The sequence below is a fragment of the Rhopalosiphum padi genome, chromosome 2 (genome assembly GCF_020882245.1).
Source record: "Rhopalosiphum padi isolate XX-2018 chromosome 2, ASM2088224v1, whole genome shotgun sequence".
Lineage (NCBI taxonomy): Eukaryota > Metazoa > Arthropoda > Insecta > Hemiptera > Aphididae > Rhopalosiphum > Rhopalosiphum padi.
The window spans coordinates 34785409-34812963 of record NC_083598.1 but is presented as its reverse complement, the minus strand read 5'-3'; the positions used below and the strand labels follow the sequence as shown (position 1 = coordinate 34812963).

At 27.7% G+C, this 27555-nt stretch overlaps 4 protein-coding genes and 1 long non-coding RNA gene across 9 annotated transcripts; 3 read left to right on the top strand and 2 right to left on the bottom strand.

Annotated features, from left to right (window-relative positions):
• The first annotated feature begins 951 nt into the window (after positions 1–951).
• Positions 952–2392, top strand: LOC132921547 (small ubiquitin-related modifier-like). Its single transcript, XM_060984620.1, has 2 exons — positions 952–1234; positions 1316–2392. The coding sequence occupies exon 2, from the start codon at positions 1320–1322 to the stop codon at positions 1710–1712; it is 393 nt and encodes a 130-aa protein (XP_060840603.1). The 5' UTR covers positions 952–1234; positions 1316–1319; the 3' UTR covers positions 1713–2392.
• A 154-nt stretch (positions 2393–2546) lies between these two features.
• On the bottom strand, positions 2547–10904 carry LOC132921542 (PTS-dependent dihydroxyacetone kinase 1, dihydroxyacetone-binding subunit DhaK-like). 5 transcript variants are annotated; one of them, XM_060984613.1, is made up of 15 exons: positions 10606–10904; positions 9469–9572; positions 9209–9361; positions 8243–8410; positions 8082–8145; positions 7106–7213; positions 6906–7003; positions 6750–6839; positions 6167–6370; positions 5027–5186; positions 4476–4711; positions 3678–3834; positions 3364–3602; positions 2869–3005; positions 2547–2801 (listed from the first exon to the last, which is right to left on the bottom strand). In XM_060984613.1, the coding sequence occupies exons 4-15, from the start codon at positions 8387–8389 to the stop codon at positions 2681–2683; spliced, it is 1761 nt and encodes a 586-aa protein (XP_060840596.1). In that variant the 5' UTR covers positions 8390–8410; positions 9209–9361; positions 9469–9572; positions 10606–10904; the 3' UTR covers positions 2547–2680. The 5 variants fall into 5 exon arrangements, 3 of the variants coding, with proteins under 3 accessions (XP_060840596.1, XP_060840595.1, XP_060840597.1); XM_060984612.1 differs by lacking the exons at positions 9209–9361; positions 9469–9572; XM_060984614.1 differs by lacking the exons at positions 9469–9572; positions 10606–10904 and having other exon boundaries at positions 9209–9362.
• LOC132921548 (uncharacterized) lies at positions 6245–8245 on the top strand. Its single transcript, XR_009660903.1, has 2 exons — positions 6245–6383; positions 8010–8245. It is a non-coding gene; the product is annotated as an uncharacterized LOC132921548 (long non-coding RNA).
• Positions 10905–13819: 2915 nt separating the features above from the next.
• On the top strand, positions 13820–15010 carry LOC132921407 (small ubiquitin-related modifier-like). Its single transcript, XM_060984427.1, has 2 exons — positions 13820–14176; positions 14287–15010. The coding sequence occupies exon 2, from the start codon at positions 14290–14292 to the stop codon at positions 14716–14718; it is 429 nt and encodes a 142-aa protein (XP_060840410.1). The 5' UTR covers positions 13820–14176; positions 14287–14289; the 3' UTR covers positions 14719–15010.
• Positions 15011–24294: 9284 nt separating this feature from the next.
• LOC132922046 (conserved oligomeric Golgi complex subunit 8-like) lies at positions 24295–27420 on the bottom strand. Its single transcript, XM_060985350.1, has 3 exons — positions 26802–27420; positions 25107–25225; positions 24295–25037 (listed from the first exon to the last, which is right to left on the bottom strand). The coding sequence occupies exons 1-3, from the start codon at positions 27195–27197 to the stop codon at positions 24749–24751; spliced, it is 804 nt and encodes a 267-aa protein (XP_060841333.1). The 5' UTR covers positions 27198–27420; the 3' UTR covers positions 24295–24748.
• Positions 27421–27555: the final 135 nt, after the last annotated feature.

Sequence of the window (27555 nt, the reverse complement as noted above, 5' to 3'; positions counted from 1 at the left end):
TTGATTTTTTTATTAATTCTTATTTATGGATTAATAATTCAAAAATTAAAAAAAATAAAAGAATCATGCCGTCGTGGAACATTGTCATACTGAAATTGAAATTGCATATTATTAGTTGCTTTTATTATATATCTATTAAACACGGTTTAGGGCCGGTTGCACAAAATTATATTGGTTCAATAAATAGGTATAGGTACAATAAATTGAGTTATTGAATCGATAAAAATTAAAATATGTTGCACAAAGTCATAATATCTTATTGAATCAATAATAGTTATCGACTGTTAATCATTATATTGATTCATTAATTTATAGGCCCGATTTTGGTCCAATAAGTTTCGATTAAATAAAATAAAATTAATGAAAGTTTATCAACATAATAGTGAGATATTTGTTTTTTTATTATTTTTGAAAAAAAAGTAAATTTGCATATAATTTTATATTCACAAATATAATAAATGTAATATAATATAAAATTGTATGTTATAATAAAATGCAATGTATTTTTAAAAGATTAAACGATAATATCATAAATCATTGATTATAAATATTAGATACTTGTAACTACTTGAGCTATTTGAGTTTAAATTAATGTTTTCCCGCCAACATAAAATGTATTTAAAGAAAATTTACTTAATATTTTGTATTATTCAATAAATTCATAATAGTTTTTTCTGTTGACTTAATGACTATTAGCAATGTAGGTACTGAATTTAAATCTTGAACAATTAAAAAATATTTTCAATTCAAAGTCGCATGTAAAGGTATATAATATGATGTATGTTGTAGTTATGAAGGTAAATTAAATTGTTTCAATTTATGGAGGTAAACAGTAAGTTGTTTCTAATATTAGTATATATCTGTGGTTTCTACATACTACAATAGTGTTTGATAACAGCATTATTTATTATTTTTATATTGTTCTATGATAACAGACTACATAAGTGATGGTAATCATGTTATGTTATTGTTAAGGAAAGCGTCTATGTTTTTGTGTTGTACTGGTGCATTGTACCTCAAATCTCAACCACGATTTCGAATTCGTACTGTTCGTCATTTTGCTGTTCCTGGCGTATTATATATTGTCATACTGGACGCCATTTTTAGTTGATTAAACTTCATTTAATTTAAAATTTAAGTGTCATTTATAATTTCCATAAGCTTATTAAGTATAATTAAAACAATTATAACTACTTCATACTTGATTTAATTTTAAAGTTTAAAATTTATAAACGTAAATAGAATATCTTAAATATTTAAATACTGTTCTATATTTACCTGCTTATTATTTATATTAATTGTGATTTTACTATAGAAAAATGTCGGGTGATGAAGAAACGTCCAAATCATTGCCATCCACATCTGAAACCAACAACATTGAGGAGTCAAATGAACAGAACCCAACTGTAAGTGATGTCAATACTGGTGCATTAGAAGTCGCTGATGACAAAAATTCAGCTTCTGACGATTATATTCGTCTACGTGTAATTACTAGTGATATGACCAACGAAGTACATTTCCGTGTAAAAGCCTCCACGCCATTGGTTCGCCTGAAACGCTCATACTGCAGCAAGTTGGGTTTTCAGGTAGATGAATTGCGCTTTGTGTTTGATGGTCATCGAATCACTGATGATGACACTCCAAAAAAGCTAGGCATGATCAATGACGATGTCATAGAAATATATCAAGAAAGAACTGGTGGTGGTATATAACTTTTTTAAGCAACATTTTTTCTTTTAATGGCAATGATTTATTTTTTAATCGTAATTCTTCATGTATTGTAAACAAAAAATTAAAGATTTTTAATTGATCCTTCTATATCTAAATATCTGTAGTTCATATAAATGACCATCAATTATTAAGCAGATCTTATAATAAAACACTAACTTTGAATTACTGAATTGAAAAATGTAAATTAAACACATTTAAAATACCTTATATATTGTTTTATATTTTGTATGTATTTTCATATTTTTAGAATCCGTAAACCTAGGATAATAATTTGTAATAAATACATACAATTAAAATTAATTATAAGTTTGATGAAATTATCCATTTCATAATTTCTGCGTTTAAAATAATATTAAAGTTATAAATTTACCTTACTATTATAGTGTAGTAACCTTCAAATAATGATCAATCAACTATAAAGATAGATAATATAATTTAAGTTCCTTTCCTATATATGTATTTTTTTTCAATAATTACACTAATTTTGAATAATTATAAATTATATTTTGTATTTAATGTAAAATGTGGCAGAAGTAAAGTAAACCTAATAATGGTTATGTAGTATATGCTACGGATTATGTATACCTACTTACTATCAAATGATTTTTTTGTATCACTTGTTATATTTGTTAAGTTAAAATAAATATTTAATTAGGTTGCATATTATTTTATTTCTTTTAATTGTATGTAGGTATTTATCACAATATATTTTTTCTGTTAAAATATGAATCAATAATCAGATGCATAACTTATGTTTACAGTTAATTATCATAATTCTATTTACTAAATATTTAAAATAAAATCAATAAGATCAATGAAATTTTGCATTTTTATTATTTATTTTACTTAAATATTATTTTGTATAAATTTAAATATAATAGTAAATAACATTAAATAATCTAATATATTACAAAAACTACTCAAACTTATGATTATTATGAAATAATATTTATTTTGATGTATTGATATAAGCGGTATATATGGCGTTAAACCATAAAGCTACACCGTAAGCTCCAGCATCCATTTTACCAACTGAAGTAACACTTTCTACATATGAAGCTTTGCCAAATCTATAACAACATTAAATTTTTATTATTTAGGTACATGAAAACCTAAAACCTAATTTTTTAAACTGACTCAGCTTTCATTTGTTTTACATCATCGCAAACATCATGTACACGCTGTAATGCTTTTTCTAAAACTGTTTTATATTCTTTAGCACTTATGTCTCCATATTCTTGGAACACTTGGTATACCGCAATTATTGGATCAAACTGAAAAATAACATCAGCAAATTAAAATTATGATAATATACTCTGTCTTATATAAGAATAACCCTGGTAGTAGGCTTCTAAGCATGGCAAATGCAATAGATGTTGGTAATGCATACAGAGACTTCTGCTCTCAAGAGTACACTTCACTATATACTAACAACTGACTACTTTGTATTATAGCGGTTTTTTGGCCTTAGCTGATTGTCGGAAACAAAAAATTACTACAAAAGTTGACAAAAACTGATGTATTAATAAGTTTGGTTTGATCAGACTAAATAAAAATTAGTCCTGACCTGAACATACTATTATTTGAAATAAAGTATATGTACAATATATTTTATTTAAATGTAATAAGCACCATGGTTTTATCTCCTTTTCTTGCACTTGAATATTTCATAGCTGTATCTAGTGCATTTTTCAAAGCTCCAGTCCAGTCTAAGTAGTTCATTGAAGCTAAATGCCCAGCAGCTCCAGTCAACAACAAACTATAAAGAGCCCCAGAAGCACCACCCATTTTGTCTTCACAGATGAATGCCAAAGAATACAAAACACTGGCTGGATAGTTTAATGGAAGATTCTTTAGAACGGTAAGCAACTCTAAATTATAATTCAATTTATATATTTAAGATTTTAAAATTTTGTTTTAGTAAGTAAATATTTATAGTCATTTACCTGATGCAAACCGTGAAATAGTTGAACCATTGTCACCATCTCCGATTTCCTGATCCAATTTGTTTAAGACCTCAACATTTTTCAATAGATCCTCTCCAATTTGTTTCAATATATTTTTCAGTATTAAACTTGCTTTTTCTGATATACATACACCTAACTAGGTACATATTAAAATAATTTATAAATATATCTTTATAAACTTTTGTACCCAACATATAATGCACTTATTTTTCCATTAAGTAAGAGTATTCTGATTATCAACTAAAATAAGCACTAAATCACTCATTATAACATAATGATTTAATAATTTCTGATTTTATTTATTTAACCTATAACAGTCCTAACGGAAATAATTGACCATTAAGTATCTAATAAATTATAGCAAAATCAATAATATAATATTTTTATTTTGTTAAAATTAGTTTAACTATAGTTTGAAAATCATTTTATTATAAGACTGTTTAATAATTTGATAAAATATTAGAACTCGAACAAAAAAATATTCACCTCATCTGTTATTCATTACAAAAATTATTATTTTTATTTTATTATACTAATTAACATTTAACACTAAATAACAGTTTTTTGTAAATTTTTATTAAATACAGTTAATTTTTAAGACCTTACAATTTAAAACTTAATTTGTAAATATTTTAATAGGATGTGTTTAAATTAAATATTATACATATGCATAAACCTAACATAAATGTTATATCGTCTGTTATATACTTGGTGTTAAGGTTTGATTCTTACATAATAATTACAATATTAAACTTAGTATAGGTAATTAGTATTTACTTTAGGATTTATATCATCAATATTTGGAATTTTTATATTTTCTGATTTTTGTTGTTCGATTGTTTTGATGCTCATATTATTTCCCGGCCAAGCAAAAGCTGATGTTTCTTCATCTATATAATTAATCCATTCTCGATTGGCACTCACATCAATAACACTTAATTGAAATCCATACATATTTAGAGACACAATAAATGTTCCCACAAACATACGGCTAACCTCTATTTTAAGTTCATCTATGAATAATTGTTAAAATTATTATTTATTATATAACACACCTATACTATAGAAAACATTCAAAAATAATGTAGATGCTAAAGATACTAATTATATTTTAATTTTTAGTTATAATTATGTCTGTATGATATTAGATCATTAGAAAAATTAAAAATCCAAGCATCCACGACATTTTTATCTCATTTGCACCAACATTATCAACTAAAAATACCATTTTAATTATTATTATATTCTAGTAAAAATTAAAAGTTGCGAGCCATTTTATAAAAATTAATTAAAAAAATAAAAAAAACAATATATTATTGTATACATACCGAAATATTCTTTAGTGTATTTAGCCAATGCACCTAACTCTATGTGTGATACTAATCCAAGATTATTCACAATCAAACAAATTATGCTGAATTCTTTCAAGCATAGGGTACTACATATTTTATCTACTGCTAAACGGATTAAATCTTTCACATCACATGCCTAAAATTATATTCATAATTATTAGTTTGATATAATTGTATATAAATATTAGTTACCTTACTACCTAAATATATTATACAACAAGACATACCTAAAGTGAAATTTATATATGCAATCAGGCCTGAATTAATGCTTAGGTGCATATTAAATAATTTCCTATAATATAAAAAAAAAAATGTCCAGACCTTCAGTCAAACATAATAAATAGGAGACATTAAAAATTCTAAATGATTTAAGAATTTTATGAGAAAAACTGGAAAATCAAATCTCTAGATTCTAGAATATTAAATGTTAACACATATCAAGGATGAAGGTTAAGAATAATAAAGGTTTTTTCTAATTTGGAAATAATGTTTAGAATAAATAGTAAATTATACTATACCTATTGAAAATTAAACTGACACTATTTTACTGTACTTAAATAGGTAAAGAATTATAAAATATTAAGTAAAAAGAGGACTGTATAAATGTGATAACTTTTATAAAATATTGTAGCAAGACATCAAATCACATTAATATGAATGATGTTAAATTATTTAATAATCCCAACATTAAAAAATATATATATTTTGTTTGTTAATCTTATAATCAATTATTGAAAAACCTAACTATTATATATTATTATTATATTATATTATATTTCATTATATTATATTATTATATATATATTATATTACTATATTTTCATATTATGTTATAAATGTTATAATATTATAATATGTTATTTTTTTCCAATAATAAATAATATATTTAAAATAGATACATTTTGATATCTGTTTAAAAATAATATGGTAATTTATAATACTTTAAGGAGTAAGCGTAAGCCACAAAAGGGTACCTTAGAAATCTTACCTAGAGTAATATTTTATTCTAATTCAGCCTTGCATGCAATACATGGGTATTTGTATTATCTAGTTATTATTGCATATTAGTTAATTAATTATATTGTTGTATAATATATGATATGTATTTGATTATACTTTAATTCTTGAAGTCCCTGCTTCCCCGTGCAATCCGACTCCAAATTCAAATTCTCCTCGTTGAAGTAAAAATGATGGATCTTCACCTGGTACATTACATGAAGTTGCACTTATTCCAAGTGATGCAAGCTTATCGTTGATGTTTTTACCCAGACACAATAAATCATCAATACTACTACCACGTTTAGCCAGTGCACCCAATATCTACCAATAATAAGTAAATATACATTAATATTATATTTTTAATACTTTTTTACAACTATTTAAAGTACATTTTTCAATGTATCCAATGAGTAATATTTTTTACTCCATGTTTAGTTTAATAAAATAATACTCCAACAATTCAATAAATATTTTAATATTAATAAACCTATAAAATCTGTTTAAATATTTTATAGTTGATTATTAAATATTTTATTTTATATATCACCTAAAACTTAACAAGTAACTTATAAGTTCAGTTTTAACTACTAACACCTAAAGAGTTATGTTTCAATTTGGCATTATAGGTGGAATACAAGCATATACCAACTAAATAATTGCATTAGATAACAGAAAATATTTTATAAATCATATAAATTACCTTTATAACATACAATAAACCACACATTCCTCTTCTGCCTACTTTTCCACCTGGTCTTGAACAATCATCACTCACTATTAACTCGGCCACCTGGAAATTAAACAGTTATTTTACTAAAAATTTTTTTGATAAACAATCAATATAAAAATTATTTACATCAATATTGTCGATTTTTTTCGCTTTTTCACAGGCCAATCCAAAATTAAATACGTCACCAGTATAATTCGCCACAATAAGTAAAACGCCTCCATTACCTATAGGTATAATACATTAATACATAAAAATAATTTTACTTTTGAAGTACATATATAAAATAGAGAATATTGTAGAAGTTAGAATGACGATATCATACTAACAATTGTAATTATTTAAATATTTGATTGCCTGGTAAATATTGAGAGATGAACAACAAGTAAACACGTAACCACTTACGGACGCGGATAACATCCCATCACCAATATATCCTGTAAATAGTGTAAACACAATATAAATTAATTTAAAATTATAAATTATTATTAAAATGAAAACAATTATAATATGATTATAAGATATACATATATATAGTATGGCTAGTAGTTACGTTCTGAAATAACATAATTTTTAGCGTTTTTGTATTAAAAAATCACATACCTACTTATTTCTACTTGGATAAGGAAATATAGGAAAAATTACACATCCAAACGTAGTATTTAAATAGTGTTTTTACTTAAATTTTAAATTAAAAATTAAAATGTTTCCTTAAAAAATAAAATGCTGAAAATACTGTTTTTATTTATCTACCTACTTACTATTTAGTACTCATAATTTATTTTTAATTCCTAATTATAATTTATAATGTAATATACCTAAGACCTAACTTGGCTAATTTTTTTAACGCCCCGACTATCAGTAGTTACTATCAGTCACTGTATGCATTTTGAATTTCGAATAAAATCATAGAACCCATCCATGGATCATTGACAACGTAGATTATTATAAAATTAATCTTTCTAGAAAAATATTTAAAATGTATTGTTTATATAAAATGAAATAGAAAATGACAATGCTAGAATATCTGAACAACAAGGTTCTTAAAAATAGATAATAGTTTACATCTACATAGGTATGATCACACATTCTCCAATAAACACGAGCAGGTAATTTTTACTTATCAACTTTTTTAGGGTAAAAATTCTCATAAAATGAAATTGTTTATTGAAATGATCAATAGGTACCTAATTAATTATATTAACAAAGTATAAATTAATGTATATAATATAGGTATCGATCCTCGAGTCTACGGAGGAGGGGGAGATCCCTTGCCACCGCTTGGATTCGCGCCTGTATACTTACCAAATGGATATGGTTCATGTCCAGATCCACCGCCACCAAGTAAACAAACTCGTTTTTCTGATTTCTAAAAATATTTTAATATTAATATTTTTATTCGATGATGTAATAGTAAATAGTAATAAAGTAATAATACAAATTATAATAAAAAATTATAAACTAACCAATTTTAATCCAACTATTCTACTCTCTGGATATACATCAAATACTGGATAAGTGTAAGCCAATCCGTCGAACATTTCTTTTAGTAAGACACGGCCATTTTTCAATAAGTATTTTTCGTCTGTTTTTGAATTTTGATTAGCCATCATGTATACTTTAATATATTAAGACTGAAAAATACTTTTCTTTAGATAAATTATTTTAAAAATTTAGTTTTGCTTAGGGACGTATAAATGTGTTATAAATTATAAGTACATGCATAATTAAGTATAGCCAGAAATCAAAATTAAAATAATAAATATTCAAAATAATTAAATAAATCGCATGAATTCATGATTTATGAATCAAATATGAAAAAATCTATTCATGTATAAGTTAATATTATTTTTGTCAATAATAATATATTAATTACGCATGTTAAATATTTTAGACTAAATAAAACCAACTATGAACTTTGACACTTGGTAGTTGGTACCGTACTACCGTATACAATTTAAAAATATTTAACTGCTCGAGAATTGTTCTATTAAAAATGTAGTGCATGCCACATACCTACATTCTGAAAACAAGAACTGAAGTCTGTGGTAATGGAATATATTAATTTATTACTTTATTAGTACTTAATAGTTAATTAGTATAACCTATATTATACTATATAATTTAGTAGCAGGCATCCCATTATTTATTATCAGTAATAATTATTATTAAAGTTAGCAACAGTAATTAATGATGACCTACATGGCTATACATAACTGAACGACTTACGAGTTAATTTAACAGTTAGGTTTGGTAATGGTACTTTTTTCATTTTTTCGTTTTTGAACCCACGGTGCCGTGGGAACTCCCGTAAAAATGGTATCTAGATATTATAGATTTAATAACCCCCCATCGGCGCGTCGCACGTTTATGTTAATGTAAATAAAAAAAATGCACATATGATACACCACTCGCGTGGCCATTAAACGGACCTTTATAAGGTTAATCGTAGGAAATTATGGTATAAATTGTCAGCGGTTGCCTTTGGTTGAACGCACATACCGCACACCATCACAGTGCAAAAAGGATGGCCCTTCGCTTTTCGCCCAAATATTTCATAACTTCTTTCCCTTTTTAGTTTTCGCCTAAGAATATTATAGCATTTTTTTACCACATTTTTATAATACACACTTTGGGAATCACTTTATTATTTATTTGTGTAGATTAGTTTTACAAAGCCATTTAGCATTACCCAGAGAGTACCACGAGGAGGCGGCATTTATTACTCTTCAAAAATATATTGTGTATTTGAAGATATTATAAATTCAAAAATACATTCATCACTCCGTTTAGAATCTAAAAAAAAATGCGAATATAAAAAATATAAATCGTTAAATTATAGTTATTAAATTTATAATTTATAATAATTAAATGCCATTGGTCAGTGGCGGCTCATGTGATTCATTGAAGGTGGGGCACAAATATTTCCTTCTTTTTCCACTATGACAACATTGAATTTACCATCAATTCCTGATGATTTTTTAAATAAAATAAAATAAGTTTGTTGATACCTTTGATACTAAAACCTTCGTTGTGCCCGCCGCCCAATGCGTATAATATAGTATGCACTTATTGTATCTAGGAGCACCCGTATTTGATAAAAAAATTTTTTCGATAATATTCGATAATATACCAACTATATTATGATGGAAGAAATACCTATTCAATTTTAATTTTAATAATTTAATATAAATTTTTCTTCTTTCTTCTCAATTTTTTAGGTGGGGCACGTGCCCGTGTGCCCTTTAGCACGAGCCGCCACTGCCATTGGTAATATTTTTTTTTGAATTTGTAATATGTACAAATACACAATATATTTTTGGAGAGAAATAAAAGCCGCCTCCTCGTGGTGCTCTCTGGGTAATGCTAAATGGCTTTGTAAAATAATCTACACAAATAAATAATAAAGCGATTTCCAAAGTGGTTATTATAAAAATCTGGTCAAAAAGTGCTATAATATTCTTGGGTGAAAAGGAAAAGAAGTTTTACAATTTTTGAGCGAAAAACGTCCCGCCCCTTTTTGTTGGATTTATTATAGACCAACCTATGGAATTAACCAAATAATAGGTACCTACTTAGTCACACAGAATTCTATAGTTAATAGCCAATAGATAAACTAATATCAGTATATTACTATAGTAGTAGCTAGTTACTAGTATTGTACTATTGTATAATGTACTTAGATGATAAATGATAATAGACATTTAAATTGTATATAATATCAATTTACTAATTACTATAATGTATTTACACATATTATATTTATATACCTACCTAATATTTTATAAATAGATTTGTACCATAGGTATAATTAATTAAAATATCTTACCAATTATAAATGGTGAATGGTGATAAATATGTCAACGTCAAGTAGTTACTTTGGTTTTCTAACTATATAATTTTAGTATAATAATAGTATATATTTTAATTATAATAAAAGCTCACGAAAACAATATTATTCCAGATCGGAGAAAAAAATAACTAAACCTTCACACGCGTGAACTTCACAATAGAAATGATCATTACCTATAAGCTATAATAATCTATAGTTATTATAATCACATCATATTAACCACCTATGTACCTACCTATTATAATCATGATTTAAGAAACTAGAAGAGAAATACATTACAAAATACAAGGTACAACAAATTTATCATTTGTAGGTGTAGTCTCGATTGTATTTACTGTAGATAACTGATAATAATAAGTATTGGTATTATACGTTATATAATATATATTATATATATATATAGTATATTGTTTATAGGTACCTACTGCACAACAACTGCTTTTAGATTGTGTATTATACATGTAATATACATGGTTATCAACTACAATTTAATATGACCATATGTTAATTTTTCAATTATCCACCTACTATTGGCTATTTCCTAAATTATAATAATAATGATTAGATTATAGGTCTATATCTATGTATTAATAGTATCTACATTCTACATGCGTTTATATGTAAATATGTTTATTTAGTTTACCCATTATACACATAGGTATGACTTATAAACTTAAACATTAAAACATTAGGTACCTATATACCTAATTAGTAATTGTTATAAATGTAATATTTTATAGGTACCTTCAATAATACATATATATTATGTATTATTACTATATTATAATAAATTTATATTATTTAGGTACGTCACACTAACAAATGATTGTAAGTGTCTAACTACAAAAGTACGAAATACAAATATGAGAATGAGATATAAATCGTTCTTCATTAAAATTATAATTAGTATTTTTAATTTATTTTTACATTTGCATAATATAAGTGTTCTGGTGAACAGAAAAAGCTCATGCACGATAATGTTATCTAAATACTTTATATTTATTTTATTTTATTTATTAACGTCTAGCGACAGTTTTATGGGTAATTAATAATTACCATCACTTTATACTAGACTTAATGGCATTTAATTAAAATCCCTAAATGTATGTTTTAAAGCACTGAATACAAAATTCTCGCAAATCATTATTTTGGAAGTTATATCTTTCCAAAGTTTACGATTTTACGCATTTATGCATGCATGTGTGAAACGCTGTATACTTTGCTTCCCTACGTTTTCGTATTGGATTGTCGCTTCTTGGCTCTTATTAATTATGTTATTTTATCTTGTTATAATATTATTATCTAAAGTAGTTTTGATGAAAAATTTAGATTATATTTAAATTATTATATTTAACAACTTTCAATTTTCAAAAGGCAATAAAACTGATAAATAATAATGTTTTATTTTCATGAATAAATCCTTCATAATAATAAAACAAATTAACACAATATCACAACTCGATATCACAATATCCCAGTGGCGTAGCCACTGGGAGTGCTGAGGGGGCTGCAGCCCCCCTCCGAAATATCAAGAAAATTTAAAAATTATTTTAATTTTTAACGCCACTGCAATATCCCTAGGCGTCGCTATGCTCCTCGGCACCGTCGCTTCACTCTGCAAATCGAAAATATCCCTTGACTTATTATGCAAAATCACCTCATGTAGGTCACAGGGTAAAAACTAAAATCTGTATTAATTATCATTAATATTAATACGAAAACGCAGGAGAGCAAAGTATACAGCGTTTCGCGCATGCATGTGTATAAATGCGTAAAATCGTGAACTTTGGAAAGAAAGAACTTCCAAAATAATGATTTGCGAGAATTTTTGAATTAGGTGCATTAAAACATACATTTTGCCATTTTGGGAAGAAAAAATCGAAAAAATCGAGTGGGAACTAAACTGCATTTATACCAAAATATGTAAGTACCTATTAATGACAAATGACAATTATTGACAATGTTAAATGCAGATTTCAGCTATACTTACAAATATGTTAAAAAAGTGTTACATAGATAAATGTAATGATTATAATTAATTATTTATATTTAATTATGTAAATCATAATAAAATAACGAATAATGAATTTAGTTGGTACGGGGCTTTTTTTTCGATGAAAGTTGTTAGGAGCTTTTTTTCCTAGATTCCCCTAGGCTCTAGTACTAATAAGGTTTTTACAGCAAAAAAAAATATAAAAAAGTTGTCCGGAAAATTGAAAAATTCGAGAAAAAACTGATAGTACCTACTTTTTTCGATGGGGTTTTCGTATGAACTAGCAACCATATACGTATATTTGATGAAATTGTACATACTGTAAGGTTAATTTATTTATAATACCTACTTAGTACTTGCAGAGTAGGTATAGGCAACGATGACAAAAATACTCTGACCAGTCTCACCTAAACTCTTAAAAAAAAACGTTTGCCTGGTCAACTAGTATAATATTATAGTATTATATTATAATATTATCATTTATCATGTATTTTTTTTTTCATAGAATACCTACTACCATATATTTATAATTTTATAATTTCAAGCAGATCAAATAATTATGTAGGTATTCCAAAATATTTAATGATTTTAATAGGCTACAGCCTACGCCCTACAGTTTACAATTTCGTATTCATCGGTATTTGTGAACTAGGTATGTAAACAATATAAGTATTAATTATTAAGTACTTAAAGTACTCGGAGTACTCACTCCGACTAAACCAAAATTTCTTTTGTCGCGAGAACGTTACCAGCATAGTTACAAAAGAGTAATTACCAGTTACCATAACAATCATAATTAAACCATAAAGTTATACCTAGGTATAACACTATACTTCTACAGTTGAAGGTATATGGTTAACCATGGTCAGTGGTCACCAGTCGCGTGTATCACAGATGCTGAATATATACGTGACGGTGGGATACGCCATATGCTATATACATGATATCTTACCGTAATAATTGTATTTAAATACAATACAACATTACAATATAAATGTTCCTATTATTCCATATTTGACTGGTCGACACTTTACACGACTTACATAAAATCATTGCATTGCGATGTTTTTAATCTCCCAGTTGTATTTTTAAAATATATTATATCGATTGAATAAAAAAATAAAAATTAATGTTTGTTGATGTCGGCCATCTTTTACTTTGATAATAATATTATACATTACACACTTACATACTTATCATGTAAACTAATACCATGTGTTGTTACCGTTATTGCTTATTACGCCAATAGCAATAGCTACTGAATGCCATTCGTTGTAATTTGTAACAGTTGTAGACTGTAGTTGCTAGTTTGTTGTAAGTTGTAACTACTAGCTTCTAAACTGTGGTTAATACTTATACTATACTCTCTCTCGTAGAATATAGTTGACGTATGTCTATTATCGCACGTTAGACGTCGCATTAAATTGTAATTCTGCAATTGTTGTTTAGCGTTATAGCTAAATTAACTTTGATTGGCAGTCATAAGTGTTACACCAAGTCCAGCACCAGAAACGAAAACAGCACTAGAATTAAGAACGTCAACAAACCTTAGCGGTGAGTAATAATGGAACTAGCGATATTTTGGAGTGACACATACCTAACATATAACTAGCTTATAAGTTTATTGATACATAAGTCATAAAGTGTTTTTTTGATGTTTGTAGAGAATGTTGAACGACGAAGAAACGCCAAATACAGAACCATCTACCTCAGAAACTACAGAAACCACAAACGTAGCTACCAGCTCCACGGAAAAAGCCACTGATGACGACCAACGCCAGAGCACGTCTGTTGCTGATGCAAATGCTGGTGCGCTGGAGGTGTCTGAAGAAAAATCTTTGGCCAATACAGACGAGTACATCCGCTTGCGTGTCATCACTAGTGATATGACTAACGAAGTACACTTTCGTGTAAAAGCCGCCACAGCCTTGGTTCGCCTGAAACGTTCATACTGCAGCAAGTTGGGTTTTCAAGTGGATGAATTACGTTTTGTGTTTGATGGTCATCGAATAACTGATGAAGATACCCCAAAATCATTAGGCATGATAAATGACGATGTAATTGAAATATACCAAGAGAGGACTGGTGGTATGTGATGTAAACATGTAAAGTTAATTTTATTTTTAATTTAAAATCTATGTGTTTTTTACTGAAGTGTCTTAAAAATGAATTCTTATCACAAAGTAAATATGTATTTTACAAACAATATAATAATAATATGTTGATGGTGGTTTTCAATAACAGCATTTTTTAATTCCAAAAATAGGCCAAAATGTCAGAATTATACAACATTTAAAATTGTTAACAGTTTAAACTTTACTTTTATAAAAAAAATGTTAGCTATATTTGTTTTCTTAAATCTTAAATAAAATTAAATATACAGAATGATCCAAGGTTTCCTCATTTTTTGTGTTTACCTTGTGGTTTATGGGGACCATTCTGAATATCCTGTAATTTTTACCAATTTTATTTTAGTGAATTGTTAAATTATTATACTGATAATAAAGTTTTAGCAATCATTTAGAATAATGATATTTATATGCTTTAGTATCAAAAACTGGATAATAATGAAATAATTGTTTTTAAAGCCCTTTTGATCTATCACCACTTATACATTTTTTTAACATTTCTTTCTTTGTCTTTAGATGAAATACCTTTATCTTAATATCTTACCATTTAATATTTTGTAACTATAATACTTATCATATTATGTTAATCAAATTAAAAAATGCTTTTAAAATTTATTTTCCTTATTTTTATTATTATGTACCTACGCTATAGTGAACAATTTAATGTTATTTATAAAAAAAAATGTGTTTTCAATTTTTTTTTAGATTATGACAATATTTTTTATACAAATATAAAAAACTCAAACAAAATCTGTTTTAATTTGTATTACTTATATATTACCCGTGTAGTTTATTAATTATAAATCATTGTCGTTTTTGATAAATTTTAAATTTTGGAGTCAAGTTTAAGAAATAGCTTGATAGCTAGTTACTTAAATGCTATATTTGTGTAATGAGTTTACCCTTAAGCTGTGTAATTGAATTAGATTGAAAATATTAATATATCCAAATGAATGATGCACACTAGGACTAAATAGAAATGTTTATATTATTGTTTGTAATCACTAATTACTAATAATTAATTTATAATCATGTTTATATATTTTTTATTATAAATCACATATACTTAAATTATAATAATTGTTGTAAATTGCATGTGGAATCGTCTATTTCAACTTAAAATAAAGAAAACATTACCATTCACCATAAATAAGGCTAATAGTTCAACTATGCAATCATAGTTCAAAAATAAATACTTATTCTTCGAAAAAAGTTTTCGTTTAGTACGTTCAGATGTTTAGGATTTGATACCAAACGTTTATATAAAGACATTTTCCTATATACCCGTGTGTACGTGCTGTTTGTCGTGTATTCGTCTGTGCCTAGTTATGTATTGTTATCATTTGTATGTGAGTATGTGACTATAAAAATAAATAGCAAACGCTCCCCCACGTGCATGCACATGTTAATAACGCGTCAAAAATGTTAATTATTTTACCTAAAGTGTCAATCTTTATACGAACTAGTTATCCGATACAATTTCTGAAACTTCATCATGAAGTTTATTAGAATCCACTTTCTTACATTTTAAATTTATTTAGTTCAACATTATTTACATTTTACACTCAGATTACGCATTTAGGATTTTTTCGGGCAAAGTGGAAGTTTACAAATATATTCTTCTTTTCTAGCTTAGGTTGTAATTTGTGACGAAGGTCTGGAGTAGTATTGTTCACACCAAGTCTTCTCTGTTGTCGGTTAAATAGGAAAAAAAATTGTAATATGTAATATATTTGTGACGAAACGATATGGCATATAATAATGTTTAATTTAATATAAAATATGTTTTTGAAGGGAGTCTCTTCAACTCCAAAGCCCCTGACTTGGGTGTGCCAGTGTGCTACTGTTAAAGTGAATTAATTATGAAGAGGATACCATACACTCGTAATTTGTTTTAGTAAATTAGAACAATAGAACCATTATTTAGTCCTAGTAGATACTAAATTTTTATACATTAAATAAAAAATAATATTTTCTGAGTCACAACGTTTTTACTTATTTGCTATAGTAAAAAAAAACAGTTATAACTGTTTTCAAATTTGATATTTTAATTTTTCCCAAATCAAATAACTTTTGATCTATTGCATTGCAGAGGTTACTTAATTAATATCTACTGGTTTTATCGAAAAAATAAAACCTAACCTAATGAATCCAAGTCCACTCGTCGCACATGTCACCGCATTACCATCATCACAACTCTGCCTATCAATCTTTATAAACAACTTTGTAATACTTTTCCCAAGTTAGTTATCTAGATCTTATATTGGACAGAACTACAGAAGCTTCACCTAAGGTCCTCACTACAAAAACAAACGTAAGAAGTTAAACCGTAGATTCCTGTTTATACCTAAGAAACGGCTATCATGATTTATAGAAAAGTTTCACAGTAAACTAACTACCGTCTACCTCATCTCCCAGCTAGCCATGAAGAAACCTCTAGAAAATTCGACAATGTGACTCAAATGAAGTCGGTAAAGAGACCTACTTATTATAGTATGTAAGATAGTAAATAATTTAAAAAAAATTAACTCACTCGCAGTGTTAAAAGTGACTGCGTTTTCTTTCACACCATTCGCAGTTATTATTATTATGTTAAAATTTACTTAGTTGCAGAACTCATTGTACAGATTATAGACACTCAATAAACGCTCTTTTATATATAAAATATATATATATATACATTATACATACTAATGAGTAGGGTTCGGATTTGATGGCTAAAGCCTTTTTTTTTTAATAAAAATAATAGAAAAATAATTTTTCTATAAAAATGTGTTTCATTTAATTTGTAAGACGACGGATGTATTTTTTTTTTGCCTTTTTATATATAAATGCCTTTTTGCTTTTTTTTTTGTCTTTTGTACTTAAAAATCCCTTTTTAGTGTTAAATTTATACATAGCTTACGTATTATCTGTAAAAATCGATAAGAGCTTGTGAAGACGGTGCATTGTAGATGTTATGTTTAAATTTATTTTGGATGAGTTTTGTTCTTCGCAATATTTATCGATATCGTTTTTTTTATATTCTGTTTTTTTAATATGCCGAAAGTTCAACAAAATCACAATTCTAAATTGAAAAAGTATGTTACAGAATTCGGTGAAAATATTTTTTCAATCGATGGATTAATTTTATACGCCCCCAAATCTTAGGTGGATGTGGACAGATAATTTTCCGTGTACAAAAATATTTTGAGTCCAAACCGTCAACGTTTTACTGAAGACAATTTATCAAAGTACATGGTAGTGAATTTTTTTTTTAATACCAACTAGTTAGTATATTTAATTTTGTAGTACATTTTTTAATTGCTTTTTTATATAAATTAAATGCCTTTTTTTGCCTATTCACATTTTAAATGCTTTTTTTATTGATTATATTGCCTTCAAATCCGAACCCTACTAATGAATTACTCATTAGGATCGACGTACAAGTGAGTTTCATTCGATCATTGTCTATGAGGAGTCTTAGTATTATTATTTATTTATTATAGTAAAATGTATGACAAGTGACAACCCTAATTTAAAATATAAATTTTTTACTATTAGTGAGTATTTACTATAGGTATTCATATGATCCTTAAAATAATTTTAATGATATAAATTATATAATTGTACTAAAACACATTACATATTTCGGAATTCAGAGTGAAAAAGTTTTACTTCGAGTTTTCAATTGTTTTTTATTGGATATCATTGATCCTAAACTCAGAAAAAGATTTTTGTAATTTGATGTCTTCGAACCAAAAATAATTCAAGATGAAATCAGTAAGAAACCAAAACCAAATAGCTAATAATATTAGTTATATCTACTACTACTATTTATAAATACTAGGTACCTATATCTACCTACCTATATTTAAAAATAAATAAATTAGAAACTTGTTATATACATTTAAAAAAATGCTAATTAGGCTATAAATGTAAATTGAACCATGCTGTATAAAAGTTGAAATTAGTCAATTTCAAAAAAAAAATTGATCAACTGGGTTGTGTAGGTTGACTAGGTTGTGAGTGCAAATTTAGGAGTGAGCGCATACTGCGTGCGTAGAAATACACGGGGGCATAAATACGCAAACGGTTAAATGCGTTCAAAAGAAACAATATTCACGAGTTCACGACCATTTGTGAAATAATAATTATTATTTATTAATAATGTATTAATGTGTGATGTGCGATGTGCCTCTCTTGAAACTACCGCTTGCAGATTACGTGATCCACGTGGAGGTGGGGGTGGTTATGAGTTTATGACTCGTCTCGACATCGTACAACGCCATCGTCGCTTTCTCTGGAGCGTGAGACACTGTTAGGTGTTAACACCCAGTGGCCAGTGCCGTATTTAGACATTTTGCGCCTCGGTGCAAAAAAAATTGGCCCCCGCTTAAAGAGCCTACCCACGGCCTACCCAATAATAAAATTATATTCCAACATTATAACTCAATTTTTTGGTAAATAGGGAAATAAACAAATGAGACTTGTCAGTCACACTATTAATTCATATAAATAATAAATATATTAGTAAAATACTCGGGTTATTTATTTATATCATTATATTCTACATTTGTACCTACTAATTACATGATTGATAATACAATTCTAATACAATTTCAATTTTAATTTATCTACACACATTTTATCAAATTTTATTATGTACCTACTTGGTTTATTACAATTTATGGTTTTAAATATTTTAAACTAGGTATTTATTTTTGCACATTTTAAGCTTTATACTTTATTCTTTATAGTGTTAAGAGCTTTAATTAATACATAGGTATACATATGTTATATTATAACTTGTAAGTATAATTTATATTATATAATGTATATTTACTTTCAACTGTTGAGACTTTTTCACGAAACAAGATTGAATTTTTTTACATTTGTAAAATGTAAACAATGTTGTTTTTTGTGTTTTAACAAAGTTTGCTTACAATTTTGATAACCACTCAACTTTTTTAACCGCTTATTATTAAAATAATATAAAACAAATATAATAATAAATAAATAATCAATAGTAATTCAATACTGACAATACTCATCAGCGCCGAATAATAAAAGAAATAATAAGTAATCACATTGGCATCATTGCCAAATAATGTGACTCCAAAATATACTTGAGTTTCTTGATTAATAAAGTATTTATTACTAGACTAACACAGTGTTCAGTACATGCAATACAAATATAATAAATGATTAAAGACGTTGATTGACATATTATTGCAATATTGCTAATGATTATATTCATTGCATAATATATTTTATTATTTATTTATTAATTCATGTATAGAAGCATTAGATGCAGTGGCGTAACTAGGGGGGTGCAAAAAGGTCTTTAGCACCCCCAAGTGGCAAGTTCAAATTCAGCACCACTTGTTTTTTATACTTAACAGTTAACACTAATTATTTTAGTGGAATACCATCAATTTTGGTAAGCTGTCAACAGTTTTAGTATGCCACATTTTAAAGGTCTAGTTGCGCCTATGATTAGATGGAAATCGAATATAGCTAATTCGAAAAAACTTCATATTACCTACGATACCTACGTATTTTTATTTCTTCAACTCGGCACATTTTTATGCCGTACACAAAAACATGCACGTACCTAAATCGGCTAAATCAATTAAAATATATTTTATTCGAACTACTAACTAGTAACTAGTTCTATTTGAAGGCACGAATGCATAATTCATTTCTATTATATCAACTGACATAATTATTGTAAACAATTTATTAGGTTTATCAGGATTTAGAATAATGTATGATATTTTCACAATTTCATGACACTATATAAAGTTGTTAATTTTGTAATAATTGATTTATACACTTAATAATACGAAAAAAACTACAATTTTTAATTTTATTAACTTTTTTTAATAATTTTTTGAAAAAAATCAAAACAAAATGTGGCTGAAGGGCTCAGACAACATATTAAATTTTGTAATATTGAAGTAAGTAAATGAAAAAAGTGTATAATTTTGAGTCTACCTAAATGTCTGAAACATTGTAACCAATAATCAAAACAAAATGTGTTAACATGAACAAAAATAATTAGCTTTTTAAAGAAGGAAAAACCAAATCAGGTAAAATAGGGGGAGGGGTACATCGGAAGACACAATAAACTAGGAGGGACTAGGGAGATACTGGATGGCGAAAGCGAAACGGGTGCATAAAAAGCGTGTAAGATATAACCTACTGGTCACCTGTGCAGCGTTCTCGCGGGCGGACGAGTGTCGCTGGAGAGTTTGCCGGGAAGCGAATAGCGATTCGACAACCATCATGGCGGCAGGCGAGTCTCGACAACTTCAGCTTCGGGAGCGATGGCCGACGACGAGCGACGAGCGGCTACTGGCTAGTGCGCGATGTGGTGCGCGTCGACGATGCAGATATTATGATGACGACTATGGCGACGGACAGTGGAGACCAAAACGCGCACGGTGTGAACGAATAAAATAATAAATATGATGCTGTGGAATCGGCGACGACCGGGGGCGTGATTTGGCCGACGGAATCGCCGCGGAACGAAAAAGAGTCGCTATTCGCCCCGGATGCATGAACCGCAAAGCTCGTCGGACTCGTTTCCACGCCATCGAAAATCTTCAACGGCGAGGAGCGATGAGTTGCGGCATGTTTCGGACTTCCTCTTCTCTGATCGGCATCGTGTCCATATCCTTCACCTGCCGGTCATCACCAGCCAGCTCGTCGTCGGGCAACGGATCTTCTCCTTTCACCAGTTTCAACGGCACAATTTCCATATCCATCAGGCGTGTGACCATCAACCAGCTTGTCTGGCTCGTCGTCGGAAATGGAGGCAGTCGTTCCTCGATCGAGTGTCGACTCGACCGACTGCACTGTCATTTTCGACGACGGTTGTCTCCGCCGGACAACGGATCACACATTATCTGCAAAAGATCATTCAACAAGCCTTGTATAAGTGTATAACGTCATCAACGAAAGCTCTCAGTTCTTTTATACATTCATCGAAGAATTTATCGATGTCCATGTTTTGTGATGCCATTTTATCGGTGTGTACTGTAGTTCGGACTCAGAATCATAAATAAACTTTTAAAATATTGTCCTGTAACGAGAAAACTGAAAATCTCTCAGACAACGGCCTGTAATTCGTATGTACCATGTCCATTATTATTTATTTTTTTTTTTTTTCAAAGACCATTATATTCTTCTTTTCTTCTTTCTTATATAATAAAATATAAAAAATAGTTCGTTTACTATGACGTAAAGAATGCGCTGCGATCACATAGATAAAAGCTCTTTGTCGTAGAGTCTAATTATTAATTATTACTCTATGGTCTTTGTGCGATCGATTAAAATTAGGTATTATTATTATTATACTGACGTGATTTTTCGAATATTTTCCACTTTTCACAGGATTTTAACTTTTCCAGTTTTTTCAATCCGTTATTTTCATATTTCCGTAATGTGCGTTTTTTGAAAGCTGTATACATATACGGTTTTTTCGCCGTTTGCGTTCGTGATTGCGATAACAAGTTCTATTGTTTTTGCTTTAATTTACACGTATATTATATGACGTACCTAGAGACCACGATTAAAGATAGACTATCTTTAATCGTGCTAGAGACCGTAGAGCACTGATGTTTGATTCGAAACGCATTTATCAATGTACAATACTGTTTTTTTTTTATTCAATAAATTGCATTTTATCGTATTTATATTGTTCTGTTCTCGATAGCTTTAACGAGTTTTGCTGTATATAATATAAGTATTTCTCGACGACGTTTGTTTCGCACAGTACTGTATTCATGTACTTGGGTGTATATTTAATAATACATGATAGGTGTTTTGTAAGTGAATTGGCGAGTTAATAACATTCAATATTTATTACAGTGTCACAGTGTATTTTATATTATTTATATTAAATAAAGGAATGACCTGTACTTAATTAATGATAAAATAAATATTTTAAAAAAAGTGCTTCCACTTCTATATGAATAAATGACTGTACGTATGTATGGCAATAATATTTTATGTTTTTGTTTTTGTACACTAAATAATGCAAATGTTATTAAAACATTGATACTGCTGTCAATATTGGGATATTTTTCTTTTTACAGCATTTAACATCATGGATGGAGATACATTTGGTACCTATTCTCAATCATTGTATACTTCATTCATAGTATTATAATATACAAAATAACTGCAGACAAATAAAATACAAATACAATATACATTAGATAACATGTAACATTTTTCTGTGGTAAGATTTATATTACGTAAATTGATTAGACTTCTGGAGTGTAATAGTTATTCAACACCCAACTAATAAAAATCAATGTATAAACGTTATAATGTATTTTTGTTAATAATATGAAGTATTAAACAATAGTATTTATTAGCTACCACGTGTTTGTTAAATTTTGCTCAAGAGTAAATAAAATATTTAATAATTAATAATCATCAATAAGTTTTAATTTAAGGCCTCAATTTTTTATGTATTGTATTAAATATTTATCATTTGAGTATAATTTTAGGTTTTAAATTTAAATAATTATATTCTTATATTGTTGAAAAAACAAGTACCTATCTACCTAATGATACACAATATATGCATTGAAATTATACAGATCATGTATGAAAATTAATAATGTAATTATTTGAGTGAATTTGGTACATTAGTATATAATATATTAGTCATATTATGAAATATGTATGTAATAAATTATTACTATTAATACAACATAAATCGGTAATTTTTAACACAATATGTATTAAAAAGACAATTAATAAGAATATTAGGATATTATAAGGATTTCGAGTTTCATTACACGCAATTTATACGAATCACATGAGTGAAAAAGTGCTGAATGCAAAATTTGTTGTGGCTCAGAAACGGTTTAAGTGCTCGAGGTTCAGCAAAGTGTAAATGTATATTAATTCAACTATCAAATAACATATTATTATAATATGTACGATATGTTGTATACTCTAACAAGTATAGACACTATACTATTCAAAGTTTGAGTTAATACAAATTTCTTACAAAAAGTCTTGATATTTTTATTAAAAATCAAGGAACTCAATTTATTATAGAATAAAAATACTAATAATAAATTAAGATAATTTAATTGTATTTAATATTAAACAATAAATATAATGTTTGTCTGAATATTAAAATTAATATTAAGATACTAAAATCATAATTGTATAGAAAAAATTAAATAATTAAAAAAAAGAAAATGTGAAAAAAAATATTTTGAGTTAACAAAAAAAATTAATGTGAGTTGGCAAACAAAAATTAAAGTTGTATAAATATATAGGTATTTATGGGTATTTATAAACACATACAAATTATACATACACACATTTTTAAGTAAACAAATATATATAATAATAATAATTAATGTTGGATGGATTAACAAAAATGTAAGTAATATAAATTGAAAAATAATTATCATGAACGTACAAAGTGTTAAGTACCTCATAGTATCAAATAACAATGATCTATATTAACAAAAAAGTTTAAAAAAAAAAAACAAAAATTATAGATCATCAATCTAATATGAATACATATTAATTTGAATAATAAATCATTTTAAATTAGAATTAGACAATTTCAAAAAAGATAATCAATAAAAAAAAAACCAAAATAAGTCAATAAGGATATTAAAAACAAAATTATTATATGAGCACAAAATAAACTTCAACAATGGATTTTCTCAACATTTTAAAGAGAAAATACATTCAAAATACGAATGTAACTGTAACATAAGTTATTAATGAATAATTCTCCAAGTAGAGAAATTAAACAACTTAAAATCCAACATAAAACTATTAATTTAAATAACGTCATTAAAATTTAATAAGTACAGTCCAATTTTAGAAACAGAAAAATTGAAAAATTATCTTTAACAAGAATACAATTGCAAAAATGATTTAAACATAAGTTACAATAACAACAAATTCTGAAAATCTTTCAATTTTTCATAGTTTATTCTTAAGTTGTTTGTAGAATTAATGTTAACTATCATTTGTTATATTTTTTTATCATTCCAAGTTTAAGTTTTTCTTCTTTATTTTCCAACAAAAGATTTGATACATCCAATACACAGGCACCACAGTCATTTTCTTTTGTACTTTCATTAAAAAGAGAATCATCAGTAATGTATGGTTCATGTTTCCTTAACAGTTCAATTACATGCTTTAACTCTTTTTCCAGGCGAATAGTTTTTGTTTGATATTGGTCACACCAAATGCGAAGATTTTGAAGTTCAATTGTTTCGGGCCGAGAAGAAGTTAATTTATCTCGGATATATCTTTAACACAATATAATTATATTTTAATTATTCATTTAATTTATTTATTTTGATAAGTAAACTACTTACCCCAACGGATCATTAGGTCGCAAAGGATCTTGGTACATTTCTGATAAAATATTAGTGAATGTAGACAAAATACCTACTTCTTCTAAGTATTTTCTGAATTCTTCATGTCGTGTATCAAACTAAAAATAAACATAATTAAAAATAAATAATTTTAGTTAGTATACCTATATTGTCAAATTGAAAAAAGTAATTAATCCCAGTATCTATAATGAGTTGATCATAACATGTGTATCGAGAAAGGTCCTAACACAATACATAATATGATAAAATATATAAATAAACTAAGAGGACTTAGTACCCGCATGTGTTGTCACCGTCTAACACACGTGCGACATACCAAATTTTTGTTCACCTGTTTCAATATTAGAGTGAACCTATTATAAAATTTAAAGATAAGATTATTACCAGAGACCTCACATAGCCTTTTATTGATATCTTTTTGAAACTATACATTTTAAAGTAATAATCATAACTTACTTAAAAATAAAAAATCAATAAAAGGCTAAGTGAGGTCCTCGGTAATAATCTTACCTTTAAATTTTATAATAGGTCAGTTTACTCTAATATCAAAACTAACATGACAATATTGAAACAGATGAATGCAAATTTGCTATGTCGCACTGTGTTAGACGGAGACAACACATGCGGGTATTACGTCCTCTTAACATAAGCATAAAGACTGTTTCCTGAAGTGGATACTCTAATCTATCCATTATAATAATTAATATGCCACACAAGGAATAAAAAAAAATCTTAACAGTTTGGTTAAAAATTACATTTGCATAAATAGGTATTTTAAAAATGTTTGAAAGTTATCGGTTTTTTTCTTGTTTAGGAAAACTAGTGATAAAATTCAAATTTATTAAGATTTTATACTTAAAATAGATAATAATTTGTATTTTAAAAATATATCAATATAATTATATGGTTGCACTGACAATACCTACATTCAAAATTAGTAAATTTTAAACTTATTATAAAAACATGTGACCCCAAGTCAATCATAGAATAGCATAGATTAAAAATACTGGATATACAGTGAACTTCCATATAACAAAGTCGAATAAGCAACAAAAAATATTTGTAATATGGAGGAATTTGTTAAATAGAATTACGTATTCATTAACAATAAAGGTCATAGTTCTTAAAAATATTTCATTTAACAGAAAATTTCGTAAATTGATAGTCCGTTATATGGAAGTTTCACTGTATTTGAAATTCTGAATTATTTCCCTACTTTATTAATTTACTTTTTAAAAGGTAGATTCAAAGTATTTTAAGTTAACTGAAAAAAACTTGTAGACAAAAGGTAAATAACAATAAAAACAGGAGCTAAAATAATTCATTCTACCTTTTAAACTTGATTTATTGTAATTATACAGATTACAGGCAGCTTATAAAACGAAGCACCCCATAATCTCCATACCAGAGAACAGGGATTTTAAATTTTGATAAAAAATTTTAAATCCTAATTAGACCTACCTAGATACTATGAAGAAGATGCATTTTCTAAAGGGTTCTTATTAATTATATTAATTATTTAATATTTAATAAATCCCACTTCTTAAGACTAGATCTCTCATTACCACAAACTTAAGTTCTCGCCATGCTGTGCTCACGCAAATATAATACAAGTATTAAAATATAAAAGCATTCAATCTCCTAAACACAACTGAATTCATTTGTGGTGATTACCTTGTTGGACACATTGCGTGTGAACATCTGACGATTCGGGCGCTGGGGTGACTGCAATTCCAAATCGTTTTGCGAGTCTTCCGCAGAATTGATATTTTTGTTGTTGCTGCTGCTGTTATTGTTGTTATTGCTGAACGCGATTTGCTGTGCGTTGTAATCGTCATCCTCCTCAGCGTGTTCGTGGACCGGTTGCTGTGGCGTTGGCGGCGGCGGATAGTGATGGATTGGCGACCACGCAATGGGCGGATAGCCAAAATGCGGCGGCATTGGAAACATCGGTTGCCCCGTCGGTATTGGGAACGCGTTCGGTGGTGGAGGTGGCTGTGTCGATGGCGGCTGCGGATGATATACGGGCATCACTTGAGGCATTAACTGGAACTGAGGACAATCGGCCATGGTGCGGCGCTCGTCACTTTTTGTTTTACGGACGAGAAGACTAACCGCAGTCACTGATCGGCAAATGTAAATAACAGTTTATCAAAAAAGAATCACAACAACCGGACACCGCAAGAAAAACAACAAGACGTGCACGCAACTGGGCAAACTAAAGATTATTGTCTATTGTTTTGAATAATATGTAATGTACGAACTAAGAATGAACTGTTGATTGGTTTGAATTGGTGACTGAAGTGTGTCATTTTTATTTTTGACCGGGAAAACCAACATTTTTGAGCGTTAACCACGGTCCAAAAACCTTATCAATTGGTTAACTGGTTATCAAATATGTTATCATTTCTTATCGACATTAGAATAT